At 46.3% G+C, this 18,645-nt stretch overlaps 1 protein-coding gene across 2 annotated transcripts in view; it reads right to left on the reverse strand.

Annotated features, from left to right (window-relative positions):
• Positions 1–18,645, reverse strand: part of LOC121568910 (liprin-alpha-3-like) — a 28,741-nt gene that overhangs the window by 4,867 nt on the left and 5,229 nt on the right. For both annotated transcript variants that reach the window (XM_045213438.1, XM_045213439.1), the window contains exons 3-28: positions 16,205–16,306; positions 15,787–15,951; positions 15,479–15,553; positions 15,331–15,390; positions 15,033–15,167; positions 14,776–14,868; positions 14,044–14,096; positions 13,810–13,903; positions 13,457–13,591; positions 11,455–11,538; positions 10,857–10,988; positions 10,472–10,534; positions 10,301–10,383; positions 9,611–9,776; positions 9,167–9,363; positions 8,516–8,756; positions 8,281–8,414; positions 8,032–8,183; positions 7,788–7,884; positions 7,557–7,638; positions 7,246–7,446; positions 6,392–6,454; positions 2,830–2,856; positions 2,481–2,656; positions 1,865–1,962; positions 1,338–1,513 (exon numbers count right to left, since the gene is read on the reverse strand). In XM_045213438.1, coding sequence (XP_045069373.1) covers positions 1,338–1,513; positions 1,865–1,962; positions 2,481–2,656; positions 2,830–2,856; positions 6,392–6,454; positions 7,246–7,446; positions 7,557–7,638; positions 7,788–7,884; positions 8,032–8,183; positions 8,281–8,414; positions 8,516–8,756; positions 9,167–9,363; positions 9,611–9,776; positions 10,301–10,383; positions 10,472–10,534; positions 10,857–10,988; positions 11,455–11,538; positions 13,457–13,591; positions 13,810–13,903; positions 14,044–14,096; positions 14,776–14,868; positions 15,033–15,167; positions 15,331–15,390; positions 15,479–15,553; positions 15,787–15,951; positions 16,205–16,306 — 3,084 coding nt within the window. The remainder of the gene's footprint in view (positions 1–1,337; positions 1,514–1,864; positions 1,963–2,480; positions 2,657–2,829; positions 2,857–6,391; positions 6,455–7,245; positions 7,447–7,556; positions 7,639–7,787; positions 7,885–8,031; positions 8,184–8,280; positions 8,415–8,515; positions 8,757–9,166; positions 9,364–9,610; positions 9,777–10,300; positions 10,384–10,471; positions 10,535–10,856; positions 10,989–11,454; positions 11,539–13,456; positions 13,592–13,809; positions 13,904–14,043; positions 14,097–14,775; positions 14,869–15,032; positions 15,168–15,330; positions 15,391–15,478; positions 15,554–15,786; positions 15,952–16,204; positions 16,307–18,645) is intronic.

Consider the following 18,645-nt stretch of genomic DNA (forward strand, 5'->3'; position numbering starts at 1 on the left):
AGTCACTTTATTTGATATACAGTGCTATCAGTTTCACTTGCATGCCTGAGATACAACTGTCATCCACCAGCCAGCAGTTAGCCTGGGGATGATGTTACTGAGATACAACTGTCATCCACCAGCCAGCAGTTAGCCTGGGGATGATGTTACTGAGATACAACTGTCATCCACCAGCCAGCAGTTAGCCTGGGGATGATGTTACTAAGATACAACCGTCATCCACCAGCCAGCAGTTAGTCTGGGGATGATGTTACTGAGATACAACCGTCATCCACCAGCCAGCAGTTAGTCTGGGGATGATCTTACTGAGATACAACTGTCATCCACCAGCTAGCAGTTAGCCTGGGGATGATGTTACTGAGATACAACCGTCATCCACCAGCCAGCAGTTAGCCTGGGGATGATGTTACTGAGATACAACGGTCATCCACCAGCTAGCAGTTAGCCTGGGGATGATGTTACTGAGATACAACTGTCATCCACCAGCTAGCAGTTAGCCTGGGGATGATGTTACTGAGATACAACTGTCATCCACCAGCTAGCAGTTAGCCTGGGGATGATGTTACTGAGATACAGGTGCAGTAAGAAACCAGTTTATGGGCGCGTTTCTCTTCCCAGGCTTTGCTGACGCATGACATATCTTACAATGCCTGGATAGGTATTTTAAGTGTGAAAAGCATTTCGCTGCACCTGCAAATCTGTGTATGTGACCAATAAACATCTATTTTATTTTGATTTGAAGTATCTGCTATCCACATCATAAATATTTTTATTTTATTGAACCTTTATTTAACTAGGCAAGTCAGTTAAGAACAAATTCTTATTTACAATGACGGCCCACACCGGCCAAACCCGGACGAAGCTGGGCCAATTGTGCGCCGCCCTATGGGACTCCCAATCAAGGCCGGATGTGATACAGCCTGGAATCGAACCAGGGTCTGTAGTGATGCCTCTAGCACTAAGATGCAGTGCCTTAGACCGCTGCGCCACTCAATATAGCAATCTGGTCCCCGACGACATAACCGATGACATGGCACACAACCATCGGTTGTTGCATGCAACATCTGAGCTGGGGAAGGCGTCCAAACACTTCTAATGAGTGACGTGATCAGTTTCACCTGTGCGTTTACATTTCTGATTAGTGGGTGGGGTGAGGCTGGTGCATGCCTGTGTATTCTGATTGGTTAGATGGGTGAGTACCTGTGTGTTCTGATTGGTTAGATGGGTGAGGCTGGTAAGTACCTGTGTGTTTTGATTGGTTAGACGGGTGATTACCTGTGTGTTCTGATTGGTTAGATGGGTGTACCTGTGTGTTCTGATTGGTTAGATGGGTGTACCTGTGTGTTCTGATTGGGTATCTGCAGCAGCAGGGCCAAGTCGGTGTAGTCGAAGGTGTCGTCCAGAGCCAGGAGAGCCCCATGGACCCCGCTCTCTGTCAGGTTGTCAGCGTACTCCTTCAGCCCGATGTTCTGCACCCAGCACATCACACGCTCGTTGGACCACACCATCACATCTACACAGAGGGGTAGTGGGACGAAGGCATCTGTCAGAAAACATCAGAACACCTGACATTCTCATGCAGAGAAACCCACAGGATGACTGGATCTTACACTAAGAGGGCCAGTGTGGGTGCAGACTTTTGCTCAAGCCAAGCAGTGAAACACCTGATTCTACTAACCTTAATCATAATCATCAATCAAGGCTTTGATTGTTACTGAATGGAGGATTGGATGGATGGATGGATGGGTGGATGGATGGATGGATGGATGGATGGATGGATGGGTGGATGGATGGATGGATGGATGGGTGAATGAGAAGCACTGAATTGGAACAGAGGATATAATGTCAGAGAGGAGGAACTCACCTTTGTTCTGGTGCTGGCTGTCTTCTCTCCTCCTCTCTAGCTCTTTGCGGTCGTAGTTCAAGCGCTTCAGGCACATTATGCCATAATGTAAACTAACCCTGAGAAAGGTCAAGAGAGGTCAAAAGGTTAATAGAGGGCATGGTCGACTGACTCTCACCTGTACTCAGAGAAAGTATTAGAGCACTCCGGTGTCTTTGACCCTGAGAAGGCCTGGAGACACACCTGCAGAGTGAGTGTCACAACAGCAGGAAATGTTTCAACATATCCTTTAACACCTGCATGTTTCCCATGCCACGAACACACACACCAGAGAGCGAGAGTGTCAACAGAGAAAGGGAGAGAAACAATGAAGGACAGAAAAGGAAAGGCAGTGAGTGAATAGTGGGAGTGGGAGACAGTTACAGAAGAAGACTTCATTGTTCATTTGCAGAAACTGGAATTTGTCTATTTGCTTTTCACCACCCCCTTGAGGCAGAAAACGCCTACCCACCCAGGTGCCGATGTTAATAACAGCAACAGAAAGAGAGCGAGAGAGTGAGAGAGTGAGAGAGCGAGAGAGCGAGAGCGAGGCAGACAGACAGACAGACAGACAGACAGACGAGCAAGCCGTACGTACCTATGGAAGCTGTCCACCATTTTGAGCTGTCCCCTCAGCTCCTTCTTGGTCAGGTGGTCCAGCATGCGGGCATCCACCAGGGACTCCATGAAATAGGAGCGGTACTGGGGCAGACCCAGGCTGGGCAGCCAGTCATTACCCACCCACTCATGGTTCATATCCCCATAAGCCAGGATCTGAGAGGCAGAAGAGGACTCCTTCACTAGTGTCTCATTTGTTTGTGGTGTAGCTCAATTATTACTTATAGTACTTTTCTGTATTGATAATTTGTATTTCAATGGCCACATACAATAGTGTAATTAGTGTGTTATATGTTGATGATATTGAACACAGTGCTTCCATTCCTTACCTGATCCCAGCTAATCTCTTTCAGCTCCTTAGATGCAGCAGATAGAAAGGAGAGAGAGAGACATGGGCAGATAGAGCGAGAGAACAGAGGCAGAGCAGGATAGGGGAGCAGGGAAGACAGATGGATGGAGGAAAAGCAGAGGGAGGAGGGGAGAAGAGGGTAAACAGGAAGGAGAAGACCAAGGGAGGAACAGTGTGTTAGTGAACGGGTCATTAGTGTGAAGCAGTTTACACAGAAACAGAAACTAGAGATTAGAGGGAGAGAAGAAGATGCTCAACACTAAGGCATAGTAGTCCCACAAACACAGAACGAGAGAGAGAGAGAGAGAGAGAGAGAGAGAGAGAGAGGGAGGGAGAGAGAGAGAGAGAGAGTTTGACTCCTAACTGAGCAGTATAAGTTATAACTGTAGAGCAATATATACAGTTGAAGTCGGAAGTTTACATACACTTAGGTTGGAGTCATTAAAACTTGTTTTTCAACCCCTCCACAAATTTCTTGTTAACAAACTATAGTTTTGGCAAGTCGGTTAGGACATCTACTTTGATCATGACACAAGTAATTTTTCCAACAACTGTTTACATACAGATTATTTAATTTATGATTCACTGTATCACAATTCCAGTTTACATACACTAAATTGTCTGTGCCTTTAAACAGCTTGGAAAATTCCAGAAAATGATGTCATGGCTTTAGAAGCTTCTGATAGGCTAATTGACATAATTTGAGTAAATTGGAGGTGTACCTGTGGATGTATTTCAAGGCCTACCTTCAAACTCAGTGACTCTTTGCTCGACATCATTGGAAAATCAAAATAAATCAGCCAAGACCTCAGAAATTTTTTTGGGGACCTCCACAAGTCTGGTTCATCCTTGGGAGCAATTTCCAAACGCCTGAAGGTACCACATTCATCTGTACAAACAATAGTACGCAAGTATAAACACCATGGGACCACGCAGCCGTCATACCGCTCAGGAAGGAGACGCGTTCTGTCTCCTAGAGATTAACGTACTTCGGTGCGAAAAGTGCAAATCAATCCCAGAACAACAGCAAAGGGCCTTGTGAAGATGCTGGAGGAAACAGGTACAAAAGTATATATATCCACAGTAAAACTAGTCCTATATCGACATAACCTGAAAGGCCGACCAGCAAGGAAGAAGCTACTGCTCCAAAACTACCATAAAAAAGCCAGACTACGGTTTGCAACTGCACATGGGGACAAAGATCATACTTTTAGGGGAAATGTCCTCTGGTCTGATGAAATAAAAATAGAACTGTTTGGCCATAATGACCATTGTTATGTTTGGAGGAAAAAGGGAGTCGCTTGCAAGCCGAAGAACACCATCCCAACTGTGAAGCACAGGGGTGGCAGCATCATGATGTGGGGGTGCTTTGCTGCAGGAGGGACTGGTGCACTTCACAAAATAGATGGCATCATGAGGAAGGAAAATTATGTGGATATATTGAAGCAACATCTCAAGATATCAGTCAAGAAGTTAAAGCTTGGTCGCAAATGGGTCTTCCAAATGGACAATGACCCCAAGCATACTTCCAAAGTTGTGGCAAAATGGCTTAAGGACAACAAAGTTAAGGTATTGGAGTGGCCATCACAAAGCCCTGACCTCAATCCTATAGAAAATGTGTGGGCATAACTGAAAAACCGTAAGCGAGCAAGGAGGCCTACAAACCTGACTCAGTTAGACGAGCTCTGTCAGGAGGAATGGGCCAAAATTCACCCAACTTATTGTAGGAAGCTTGTGGAAGGCTACCCGAAACGTTTGACCCAAGTTAAACAATTTAAAGGCAATGCTGCCAAATACTAATTGAGTGTATGTAAACTTCTGACCCACTGGGAATGTGATGAAAGAAATAAAAGCTGATATAAATCATTCTCTATACTATTATTCTGACATTTCACATTCTTAAAATAAAGTGGTGATCCTAACTAACCTAAGACAGGGAATTTTTACTAGGATTAAATGTCAGGAATTGTGAAAAACAGAGTTTAAATGTATTTGGCTAAGGTGTATGTAAACTTCCGACTTCAACTGCATTCGGAAAGTATTCAGACCCCTTTTTCCACATTTTGTCAATGACAAATCAAAAACAGGTTATTAGAAATAAAAAACTGAAATATCACATGTACATAAGTATTCAGACCCTTTACTCAGTACTTTGTTCAAGCACCTTTGGTAGCGATTACAGCCTCAAGTCTTCTTGGGTATGACACTACAAGCTTGGGGAGTTTCTCACATTCTTCTCTGCAGAGCTCTGTCAGGTTGGATGGGGTACGTCGCTGCATAGCTATTTTCAGGTCTCTCCAGAGATGTTCGATCGGGTTCAAGTCCGGGCTCTGGCTGGGCCACTCAAAGACATTCAGAGACTTGTCTCGAAGCCACTCCTGCATTGTCTTGGCTGTGTGCTTAGGGTTGTTGTCCTGTTGGAAGGTGAACCTTCGCTCCAGTCTGAGCGCTCTGGAGCAGGTTTTCATCAAGGATCTCTCTGTACTTTGCTCCGTTCGTCTTTCCCTTGATCCTGACTAGTCTCCCAGTCCCTGCAGCTGAAAAACATCCCACAGCATGATGCAGCCACCACCATGCTTCACAGTAGGGATGGTGCCAGGTTTCCTCCAGACGTGACGCTTGGCATTCAGGCCAAAGAGTTCATTCTTGGTTTCATCAGACCAGAGATTCTTGTTTCTCATGGTCGGGAGTCCTTTAGGTGCCTTTTGGCAAACTCCATGTGGGCTGTCATGTGCCTTTTACTGAGGAGTGGCTTCCGTCTGGCCACTCTACCATAAAGGCCTGATTGGTGGAGTGCTGCAGAGATGGTTGTCCTTCTGGAAGGTTCTGCCATATCCACAGAGGAACTCTAGAGTCCTGACGAAGGCCCTTCTCCCCGGATTGCTCTGTTTGGCCGGGCGGCCAGCTCTAGGAAGAGTCTTGGTGGTTCCAAACTTCTTCCATTTAAGAATGATGGATGCCACTGTGTTCTTGGGGACCTTCAATGCTGTAGAAATGTTTTGGTACCCTTCCCCAGATCTGTGCCTCGACACAATCCTGTCTCGGAGCTCTACAGACAATTCCTTCGACTTCATGGATTGGTTTTTGCTTTGACATGCACTGTCAACTGTGGGACCTTATATAGACAGGCGGGTGCCTTTCGAAATCATTGTCCAATCAATTACATTTACCATAGGTGGACTCCAATCAAGTTGTAGAAACATCTCAAGGATGATCAATGGAAACAGGATGCACCTGAGCTCAATTTCGAGTCTCATAGCAAAGGGTCTGAATACTTATGTAAATAAGGTATTTCTGTTTTTTATTTTAAATACATTTGCAAACATTTCTAATAACCTGTTTTCGATTTGTCATTCAATTAAAAAATAAAATACATTTAGAATAAGGCTGTAACGTAACAAAATGTGGAAAAAGTGAAGGGGTCTGAATACTTTCCGAATGCACTGTGGATTGTGGATTATAAAAAAAAAAATCAATTTTAGAATAAGGCTGTAACGTAACAAAATGTTGAGACATTAACATAACAGGACAAACATACTTACCGGTTTGGTGGCTGCGTTTAACGACTCCATCTCAGCATGGGTCATCCACACGTTACTGGTCGACTGTGGTCACAAGACAGGAAAGAAAGAAAACATGATCATCAGAAAAACAAAAAAGTTGCCATTTTGTTTGTGTTGATGAGTCTGCTGTGAATGCATGTAACATTTTTATGTTAATCTCTGCACATATAATGTAAACGTGCATATACAGGTAACTACCAAAATAATGTAAACACTTGCGTAAATGAGGGATACAACGTATATTGAAAGCAGGTGCTACCACACAGGTGTGGTTCCTGAGTTAATTAAGCAATTAACATCGCTTCATGCTTAGGGTCATGTATAAAAATGTTGCGCAGGCCATTATTTTGGCCAGTATTTTGGCTACCATGGCTATGCCCCCATAGGATGACAATGCCCCCATCCACAGGGCACGAGTGGTCACTGAATAGTTTGATGAGCATGAAAATGATGTAAGCCATATGCCATGGCTGTCTCAGTCACCAGATCTCAACCCAATTGAACACTTATGGGAGATTTTGGAGCGGCGCCTGAGACAGCGTTTTCCACCACCATCAACAAAACACCAAATGATGGAATTTCTCGTGGAAGAATGGTGTCGCATCCCTCCAATAGAGTTCCAGACACTTGTAGACTCTATGCCAAGGTGCATTGAAGCTGTTCTGGCTCGTGGTGGCCCAATGCCCTATTAAGACACTTTATGTTGGTGTTTCCTTTATTTTGGCAGTTACCTGTACGTATATGTGTGTATATCAATATAGTATCATGTGTACCTCTATAATTGTGTCTACACGGTTTGTGTTCTGTGAGTGTGTACTAGTGAAACTACTAACAGAGCGATTGCTGGCTGGGGCAGAGGGGCTGGTGAGGGACACCATCTCCTGGATGGCCAGTCTCAGTTTGAGGCGGTGCAGGGGGTTACTGATGCCAATCTCCCTCTGGATCTCCGTGTCAGACAGGTTGGCCATGATGGCACCACTCTTTACATTGGCACGACAGGCTGCCACGTACCACGCTGGCATGCCCACCCACAGCTGGAGTAGTGAGGGAAAGAGGTGAGCTAGAAACAGATTGGCTAGAATGTACTGATTGTGAAGGTTTATATGGCTATAAAAGGTTTCCCATCTATCTATCAAACATCTACCTCTAACCAGGAGACCACAGTGGGTCCGTCCCAGGATGCAAAGGGAAGACCCTGTCGACATGCCTCCTCCAGCAGCTCATGTCTGGGAGAAAGAGACCGGGGGAAACAAAGGTTGAATAAGCATAAAACCAAAAGTGATTTCTGAAAGAGAGGAAGAAAAGGAGAGGAACAGGAAAGAGAAATGACACCAGGAGAGAAATGAATAGGAGGGTGATATTCCCTGAGACTCACTTCTTTTTGCTGCGGCGGTTGTCAACAGTTCCTGTCATGCTCCCCTTGGTCAGTCCCATAGAATCCCCAGTACCCAGGTCCTCAGAAGGCGTAGAGGCTGAGAGACACAGGGGGTCAGGGGTTACAAAGACTACAAACATGGGCGTCAACACCAGGTGGACTTTGACCTGTTGCAGTTCAAACACATTTAAAGCAAAGTCATGGGTTATGTAGTTTTTCCAGTATAATTTAAATTTTCTCTCACCTAGAGAGGCAGACTCTCGCCCAGCCGGGCCCATCCTTCCTTTTTCCTTCTTCCCAAAAAGGCGTCCGATGGAAGACTTGATGCTTTTCTTTTTACTGGCTTTGTGGAGAGAGTCCTGACTGCTGTTGGAACTACTGCCATCTGCTGACAGACTGACAGACAGAAGAGACAGAAGGAATAAGAGAAACAGGGAAGGAACGAACCATACGAGCACTACAGGGTTTCCTCGATGATGATTGGCTGTCATACCTGCGGAATTCCCTGGGGTCGTCCATCATGGCCCCTGGGTGGGTGAGGGTCATCCTGTCTAGTCGCAGCGCTCGAGGGGTGGGTGGAGGGGTGGAGTCAAGAAGGGCAAGGGACCTATCATCCTCTTTGTTGTTCTGGAGGGGAAAGTTGGAACACGTTTAGGGGCCTTATACAGTATGTACGCACGCATGTATACACACACACACAGACACACACACAGACAGAGCAGCTATACCTGTCTATCTGTCTCGCGGTGAGGGGAGTGGGGCAGGCGAGGGGTGGAGACCCCAGAACTGGGGGGAGAAGGGGAGGCCAGGGTGGAGGAGGTGAGGGATTGAGGGATGAAGCCGCGTCCCAGACTGTCCCTCCCTAGGGAGGAGGGGGGGATGGGGGAACCGTCCAGAGCCACACTGCTGACCCTGCTCTCGATCTCCTCCGCCCGCAACTCTGTACTCTCCTTCTCTTCCTGGATCAACCTGACAGAGAGAAGGGGAGAGGTAGGGAAAGAGGGAGGGAGAGTGAGAGAGGGGGAGAGAGAGAGAGAGAGAGAGAGAGAGAGAGAGAGAGAGAGAGAGAGAGAGAGAGAGAGAGAGAGAGAGAGAGAGAGAGAGAGAGAGAGAGAGAGAGAGAGAGAGAGAGAGAGAGAGAGAGAGAGAGGGTAAACAGAGGAAAGTGAAAAGGGAAGAGAGAGAAAGACAGGGGAAATGGAGGAGCGTGTCAGGGTGTGGGTGAAAGACTGAAGATAAGAATAGAGGAGTCCAATGAATGAACAGTACATCAACATAATGAAGCCTCTAGGAGAAAATGAAAAGAAACCTGTATTTGACCTAAACTGCTTGTACACAATCACAGCACCCCTCTACCTGCATCCCTCCTCCTCCCTTACTTGATCTCCTTGTTGATTGCCTCTAGTTGTTCCTGCAGCATGATGGCCAGTGTTTGTACGTCAGTCTGTCCGCTGGGAGACAGCAGCTCCGAGCCAAACAGCGTCTCTCTGTCGTCCTCATCGTCAGAGCAACCGTGGTCCACACCCCCCTCAAACCCGGTCCTCAGCAGCGCTGACCCACTGTCCCAGTCCCCGTACTGCATACATACACACACGCACAAACACACACACACGCAAGCATGCACACAGGCACACACACACATACACACAGAGAAGGTTCAGTTTGTTGGGTTGTGATGCTTGCAACATAACAATTGTGGGTTTAATTCCCAAATGGACAGACAACATCCAATGAATAGATGTGTTAAGTGTAAGTCAATGTGACTATATCATTATGAATATTAGACAGGTCAAAGGTGAGCATGCGATCATGTGACCTCTGACCTTGCTGGTGTCCTCCCGGGCTGTGCTCCAGCGTCCGCGGTGAGTCCGCCTGACCACGGCCACGGTGTTGGCATTACCGTAGTGATCCAAGTGAGCGGTGGAGCCCATGGGGAGGGAGCCGCCCCCGTGGGAGTACCTCAGCTCCAGAGCACTGCCTGGGAGAGACCTGAGAGAGAGAGAGAGAGAGAGAGAGAGAGAGAGAGAGAGAGAGAGAGAGAGAGAGAGAGAGAGAGAGAGAGAGAGAGAGAGAGAGAGAGAGAGAGAGAGAGAGAGAGAGAGAGAGAGAGAGAGAGAGAGAGAGAGAGAGAGAGAGAGAGAGAGAGAGAGAGAGAGAGAGAGAGAGAGAGAGAGAGAGAGAGAGAGAGGGAGGGAGGGAGGGGAAAGATAGACCAATATAGACAGTGAGTGGGAGAGATAACTGGAATGTATATTCATCCAACCTCTCTGCTCCATATGTATAGGCCACACCTGAATGTATAGCCCTATCTCTATACTGAAAATAGGAGAGAGAGGTTATAGGAAGTGTTTAACACTGCAAACCACTTCTACTACTTGGTTACAATACTGCCAGCCACATTCATAGGCAGCAGCTGTAGGAGGTGTGTTGGAGGTGTGTAGAGGGAGGGAGGGAGGGAGGGAGGGCGGGAGGGAGGGAGGGAGGGAGGGAGGGAGGGAGGGAGGGAGGCTGACCTGGAATAGCAGGACCCCCCGGGTCTCAGTCTGAGCTGGTCCAACTCCAGCTGAATCCTCTCCAGCTCGGCTATCAGCTGGTCCTGAAACAGGGACAGAAAGAGATAATATGTTAATACAATTGAAATATTTAATAAAAGCAAGTAAAAAAGGAATTATCTCTTGATATACCTTGTTTGCTAGAAGGTCGTCCTGGATCTTCTTCATGTTAGAAAGTTCCTCAGAGAGAGCATTCTGAAAGGATCACCATTCAAAACTTTATTAAGCCTACTGCATAACAACAATATATGTGTAATAACATATTAATTACACATTATCAATGACATGAGGTCCGAGCTGTATTCCTTAGTAGCTGTTTAGAGCCAGAGTGGGTTTTAATATTGAAGTGACAACAGTCTTGAATAGAAACTGGATGAAGAGGATTGTGTTGACTGTTTTGAGTGGGAACTCAGGTGAGTGTGAAGAGAAGGGGTATGGGTTTTGGTTGTAGTGTTGACTGTTTTGAGTGGGAACTATGCTAAGTTTGAAAAAGTGTGAGTGGGCCGGTAAGTAGTACCTTGTCCTCCAGGGCAGCCATCCTCTCCTTGAGATGGAGCTGAAGCCTTTCGTTAGACTCAGACAGCAGCTTGTCCACCGTGTCAGACAGACGCTTGTTGTGTTCATCATTCATCCTCTCCCTCTGCCTCGCCTAGGGGAGAGAGAGAGTGAGAGAGAGAGAGAGAGAGAGAGAGAGAGAGAGAGGCAGAGAGAGAGATAGAGAGAGAGAGAGAGAAAGAAAGAAGGGGGAGAGAGAAAAGAGAGAGATTAGGGAGCTAAATAGTGGTCTTTTCATGTCTGTTATTGTTTCTACTGTTGGTCCTGCTGCCATCTTGGACAAGGCCTCTCCAGTTGGGAAACTCTGTGTGCCTCGCCTGCCCTGAGGCAGGGAGAGAGTAAAATAGGAGAGAGGGTGGAAGCGAGGGTGGGCGGAGAGTGAACAGCAACCATTCTGCTTGACTGAGTGAAAGATAAGGAGATTGGGATCTGAGTGCAGACTGTCAAATAGAGGGTTTAGAAAATTAGTATGCCATTGTAGAGTAAAGAGTGATAAAGGAATGGTTTGAAAGAGGGGGTGGAAGGGAGAAAAAGAAAAAGGGAGCGTGAGCATGACTCACCCTCTGTAACTCCTGATTCTTCTCCTCTAACTGCGCCTCCATCTGTCGCAGTCGCTCCTCAAAGTTACCATGACGCTCCTCAGCCTGTGATGCAAGAGGAGGAGGGTGGGGAGTCACCATGTCAGAATGTTATTAGAACATAAAGGAATGATGATTGAGCAACCTTGGGTTGGGTCAACCTTTTGATGAAAGTGATCCCCTGTCTGTGCAGATCATAGTCAAACACAGTAGGATAATCTAATTTTCCCTATAACCATCATGAGGTACAACTTAGCCTATGAATGAAAGTTTACAAAGTAGGTGCACACAGGTTGAGAGAAAGATTTGAGTGACACATGGTAAGACAGTGACACATTCAATACCGCCTTGCTCACTCTTGCCTGCATCTAGCTGATATAGAGTGTAATCATTAGTCCAACAGTTGCAAACAAGAGTTTCTATTGGACAAATTCAGGTATGTTCATCCCCGTTTTATTCAGTTTGCTTCCGTTTAAGAAACATTTTTCAACAGAATCGGCGGAATGAATACACCCCTGATCATGCATAAACACAGTTCACTTTCATAGCAGCCACGTCGTATTCCTTCTCGCATCTATGCACTCTCCTCCTCTCACCTTGTCCCTTCGCTTGTGGACTTGAATGCACAACACATCAGCTGTATGTGACCAGGTGGGGAATTTTTTTTCCAAGCCAAACCATATCATAACCACTACACATACCCTATATCGTTGTCACCATATTAGCTAAAGTAACGTCATAGTCAACATAGCTAATACAACTAACGCGTTAGTTGTATTAGCTAACGCGTTAGTAAACCCGCTACAAATTAGTAACGTTACAGTGTACAGTCAGTAAGCAGTTACACCGGCGGGCCCCGGTGGCAATAAATTAGTAAAAGCTTACCATGACTTGGAAGAGTTCCAGTGTTGTGTTGGATAGTCATTGCCAGCTAGCTAACATAGCATCCCTCTGTTTGAGCAGGGTGTTTGAGTAGGCTAAACTAGCTAGCTGCATTTGCTAGCTAAGTAAGTGAAACTGAAAGTGAAAAGTGACAATCTCTCTCTCTCTCTCTCTTGCTTCTCCTTCATTTTGGAATAAACACATTTGTTCAAAACTGTTAAACTATTGTCTTTCTCTCTCTTTGAGTCAACTACTCACCACATTTATGCACTGCAGTGCTAGCTAGATGTAGTTTATGCTTTCAGTACTAGATTCATTCTCTGATCCTTTGATTGGGTGGACAACATGTCAGTTCATGCTGCAAGAGCTCTGATAGGTTGGAGGATGTCCTTCTTGTCATAATTACTGTGTAAGTCTATGGAAGGGGGTGAGAATCATGAGCCTCCTAGGTTTTGTATTGAAGTCAATGTACCCAGAGGAGAACGGAAGCTAGCTGTCCTCCGGCTACACCATGGTGCTACTCTACAGAGTGCTGTTGAGGCTACTGTAGAATCTAATAGCAAAATAGTGTGTTTTAATCAAGTATTTGTTGACGTGATTATATTTAGTATAGTTTTATCTAAAAAGGGTAACTTTTTAAATGTTTTACCATTTTTCTTTTTATGAAATTCACAGAGGAGGATGGTCCTCCCCTTCCTTCTCTGAGGAGCCTCCACTGATGTCAGTGTACATTAATCTTATTTGGAGTGACATTTCAGCCATCTTGCCTCAACAAGTACTACATAATTGGTTTTTTGGGAAGTTACGCTGATGACTGAAATATTTACATCTCCTTGACAATCATATTTGTTATGAGACAGTTTTGTGATGCAAGCAATGAATTATCATACAGCTCTTGACTTGTTCTGCACCTGAGGCTGAACTATAATTACTTTGGTTTATAGTATGATGAAGTGTGGTGAAGCCATAACCATTATCATGCAGGGGTCGTAGCAGGTATTTATCTATTTCATATTTTGATTGGATATTTATTTGATTTGACGCACGCGCACACGTACACATGCAAGCACACACACACACACAGGTAGTGGAGGTGGTGTACCTTGTTGAGTGCAGCCACTCTCTGGGCGAGCTGGGCCTCTATCTCAGGCAGCGTCTCGGCCCTCTGTAGAGTCTGCTGCAGCTTCTGCTTGGCATCGTCTAGACGCTCCTGGAGCTGCCTGTTCTTCTCCTCACTCTGCAGGAGAGGAGGAGGAGGAAGAGGAGAAGGAGGAGGAGGAGGAGGAGGTGGAAGGGAGAGGAAGACGAGTAGGAGGAGAAGGAATTGACCCTCACAGTCAGTAACAAAAATAATGATCAACCCTGAATGCAAAATGTAGAGCTTTTATCATCACTAAACCACCAATCCTCCCCATTAGCAGAAACAACCAGGAGAAAGCAGGTAATTTCACCCACCTGCCTGTAGAGGGAGTCTTTACTGGCCAGGTCATTCTCCAGCCTGTCTTTAATGTCGTGGAGAGACGTCGCCTCCCTCTGGGCACTCAGGTACCTGCAGGCACACAGCACAATGACATACAGCAGACGTATCTTGAAGGTAATGTCCTACAACTGAACACAACAGACAAAATTGCCTATGGCCAGAGACACTCCTTGGTGTATTCAGTGGGGTGGATAGACTGTGGTATTTACCTGCGTTCTAAGGTAGTTATTCTCTCCTCCATGTCCTCTCTCTGACATAGAGCCTGATAGAGAGGAGAAGGCGGGAGGGACAGACAGACAGAGGAAAAGAGAGAAACAGAAAGAGAGGGAGAAAATAACATAAAAGTTGGGTATGATCAAAGGGACTTGGCGCTGCGGGCTAAACCACTATTACTGTAGCTGAAGAATGATAATAGTTAGTTGAAGGAAGTTGTTGACAGAGGAGTCACGTCTCTGCCAAGTGACAGATATTATTGCACAAGTCCTGGAGGAGGAGGAGGAGGAGGGAGAGGAGGGGGAGGAGGAGGGAAGGAGGAGGAGGAGGGGGAGGGAGAGGAGGAGGGAGGGAGGGAGGGAGGAGGGAGGAGGAAGGGAGAGGAGGAGGAGGTTGGGGGTGTGGTGACTGGGTGGCTCTGGGACTACTAGCCCCAAAATTCATCCCAGTCCCCAGGCCACCAATCAGCTGTGTGAGTGACAGCGCCAGCTTCTTTCCATGCACTTGCCTGTTTACTAGAGATACTGTCGCCATGGCTACAAGTCTCACACATACAGTACAGTACAGTAGCAATTATTGCTGCCAAGTATGCAAATGGCTCTGTTGCCATAGGAAACTGTTACATTTCTCTAGTAGAGTAGGGAAAATAGACACAAATATCTTCTCTCTAGCACAATGAGATGCTGACACACACGTGTATTTTCAACCAATTGGGAAGTATGGCTCACCTCCTTCACATCCCTCTGCAGTTTCTGATTGGCTTCCTCTGACTTGGTCACCTCCCTCCTAGCTGCAGTCAGCTGTTCCTCGATCTCCCCAACCTGGAGGGTGACATAATAGTTACACACAAGAAGCCACTATCTGGGTCAGTATCACATCTATGAAAGTCATATTCCTTAAAACACATGTAAGTCTGGTGTAAGTATGTCTAAAACTGTGTAATACATTACATAAATAGTTCTCTCTATCTCTATTTGTCACTCACCTGTCTGCACATGAGGGCCAGTCTTTCTTTCAGCTGGGCCAGCTCTGCTCTCTGCCGCTCTATCTCTGTTTCTCTCTGTCTCTCTCTGTCAATCTCTCCATCATCCAGGATGGAGGAGGGTCCATTGGGCAGCCGCTGTAAAAGGAAGAAGGAGAGGAAAATGACAAGGAAAATACAAGATCATGTAAATATGGAAATGTGATGTCACTCCTTAAACTCAAAGCAAACTATATATGCAGTACATGTGACACTAATACTTCAACATTTACTTCAGCCAATAAAGCATAAATCCCCTCACCTCTTTCCCATTTTCCAAGCCTTGTTGTCGTCTTTTGATTTGGTCTCTTAAGGAATGGCACTAGGTAGAGATGGAGAACAGAAAGGTTTAGAAAATATGCTTTATCAGTGGAAAGGAAAAGGAGAATGAGTAGAGGAGGATAACTCACCTCATTTGAGGAGGACTCCAGCTCTTCCTCTAAAAGAGTCACTCGCTCCAGAGCCACACGTAACCTCTCTCGCACCTAAGGAAGTCCCAGACAGACAAAGGGGGAGAGAAAGACGAGATAGCGGAAAGAGAGAAAGAGAGTGGGAGGGAAGGGGAGAGAGAGGTGGATGTTAGTACAGAAGGTTAAGAAGAAATCCTGTGGAGCCAGCCCACTCACTCCTCCATTTAGCACCCAGACTAACCTTCTTGTCCAGCCCTTTGCAACACACACACACATACATGCACACACACACACATACACACACACACCTTCTCGTCCAGGGCTTTGTGATGTTCGAACAGGGACTTGAGGGCCTTGAGGACCTCCACCTCGCTGGAGACCCCGGCTGGAGACTGGGCCTGCCTCTTCACCACTGTCATCCTCAGACTGCGCTCATGACGAGACACCAGGCACTCCAGATGCTCCAGCAGCAGCTAGACACACAGAGAGCAGGGGACACTTGGAATAAGGATCTGATCTACATGAACTGAACTGTATAACATATAGGTATACAGACATACTCAAGCGTAAACATATGCATGCATGAATAGACATACACACATCAACAGACACAAAGACATACACTCAAGCCCACAATTCTACACACACACACACACACACACACACACACACACACACACACACACACGCATACACACACACACACACAGAAACAGATTGACTAACCCGTGTGTTGTTCCTCTCTGCTTTGAGTTCTGCTATCTCCTCCTCTCTCTCCAGCAGCTGCTCCCGGCAGACATTCAGCTCTTTGGTCAGCACTGCAAACTCCTGCAGAGACACAAGGGGGCGGCGTTACTCACAATACACTGCATGAAGCCATAATCATATACAGTACATTAACACACATACATACAGCACAATTACAAACATGAACAGCTCAACAAGATACAATTAAGAACAAAAACACTTCAACAAGAAATACCAAATATGTAAATACCAAACAAGCCTTTAATGACAGACCTGTGACACACTGGTGTGACACACACACACACACACCAGTGAAGGCTGGTGGGAGGAGCTATTGGAGGACGAGCTCATTGTATTGGCTGGAATGGAATCGATGGAATGGTATCATACACAAAGATATGGAAACCACGTTTGACTCCGTTCCATATATTCCATTCCAGCCATTACAATGAGCCTGTCCTCCTATAGCTCCTCCCACCAGTCTCTACTGACACCCCCCCGCGACACACAAACACCATTAATAGTGCCACCTTACATAAAAACAGGAAGTTGAAGATGATCAACATCATTATCATAACTGAGTCGACTATAGTATGACGTTGAATTTCCAACTATGTATATCTGGGAGCAGATAATGTCTATGTTCCTGGCCTGGCCTGGGTTGTTCATAACACTCCAGTGAACACCTCATGGCCATTCTGTTGTGGCGTGGCCAGCCATGTTGTGTACGCTGACATATAGCCACATATGCCACTGTACCATCCTCTGTCCTGTCGCCCATCTTGGCTTAGATTAAATTTACCCGTGCGTGATCAAGCCATGACACACATTCACTATCAGTGTCACAGTAAGGAAAAGCATGCAACCGCCTGTGTCCTGGAGCATGTGAAGGCTGGCGTTCCCACAAGCCACTGAGAGGCAGTGGTGCTTAGTCCAGCTCTTACAGTATATGGTGTAATTCTACATGCCCTGGAGCATTATAACATAACACTGTTGATTATTGTGTTCAGTGATATTAGGGACTGGGCTGTCAGTGTGCACATCAGTGGTAACTACTGATAGAGGAGACTGAGGAGAAAAGGGAAAAAGAGGACAGGGGAAAGGGGAAAAAGAGGACAGGGGAAAAAGGGAAAAAGAGGACAGGGGAAAAGGGAAAAAGAGGACAGGGGAAAAGGGAAAAAGAGGACAGGGGAAAAGGGAAAAAGAGGACAGGGGAAAAGGGAAAAAGAGGACAGGGGAAAAGGGAAAAAGAGGACAGGGGAAAAGGGAAAAAGAGGACAGGGGAAAAGGGAAAACGAGGACAGGGGAAAGGGGAAAAAGAGGACAGGAAAAAAGGGAAAAAGAGGACAGGAAAAGGGAAAAAGAGGACAGGGGAAAAGGGAAAAAGAGGACAGGGGAAAGGGGAAAAAGAGGACAGGAAAAAAGGGAAAAAAAGGACAGGGGAAAAGGGGAAAAGAGGAGAGGGGAAAAGGGAAAAAGAGGACAGGGGAAAAGGGAAAAAGAGGACAGGGGAAAAGGGAAAAAGAGGACAGGGGAAAAGGGGAAAAGAGAACAGGGGAAAAGGGAAAAAGAAGACAGGAGAAAAGGGAGAGCCATGTACAGATGGCACACGGCAGACCCATAGGAACTTGAAATTCTGGGATTGATTCTAGCTGAAAATGGTTTGAGACAGCTTTTGGCACCAATATCCCACAATTCTATGCTTTCTCTCTCTAGAGTTCTCTCTCTCTCTCCCTGTTTCACTCCCCCTCCCCAGTCCAAGACACAATGTGATCATAAACTACCTCAAGGTGTCTCTCGACTGTACCGAGCCTCCATCTCTCCCTCTCATCCTCTCACTAGGCCTACTGCGCTCTCATCCTCACAATCCTTCATCCATCTCTATCTCTCCATGTGATAACCCAGAACACCTTAGAATAGACGCCAGTAGCTCCATCATTAGTATGCAGCAATATGCAAATTGGCCTGATTTGTTAGTCTGTGTGTGTGTTTCATACCACCAGTTCTCTCTGTACCATGCTCTTATTCTCACTCTGCATCCATCTCTCTCCATCAAACTGTCTCTCTCCACTCTCCCTCTCCTCTCTCTCTAGGCAGTGGCGCCACACTCTGAGCAGACGCACTCAATGAACCTTGCTAGTGTTGAATCTATCACAGCGCTCTGTGCTGCTAGCGCTAGTGTTGAATCTATCACAGCGCTCTGTGCTGCTAGCGCTAGTGTTGAATCTATCACAGCGCTCTGTGCTGCTAGCGCTAGTGTTGAATCTATCACAGCGCTCTGTGCTGCTAGCGCTAGTGTTGAATCTATCACAGCGCTCTGTGCTGCTCGCATCGTGTGTATGTGTGTGTCTGCAGATGTGTGCACCATATTGATCCCCCTCTCAGTGAGGTAATATGGCCCTTTAATGTCCAGTCATTCT

Source organism: Coregonus clupeaformis, unplaced genomic scaffold, assembly GCF_020615455.1.
Source record: "Coregonus clupeaformis isolate EN_2021a unplaced genomic scaffold, ASM2061545v1 scaf0112, whole genome shotgun sequence".
In the NCBI taxonomy this organism is placed as follows: Eukaryota; Metazoa; Chordata; class Actinopteri; order Salmoniformes; family Salmonidae; genus Coregonus; species Coregonus clupeaformis.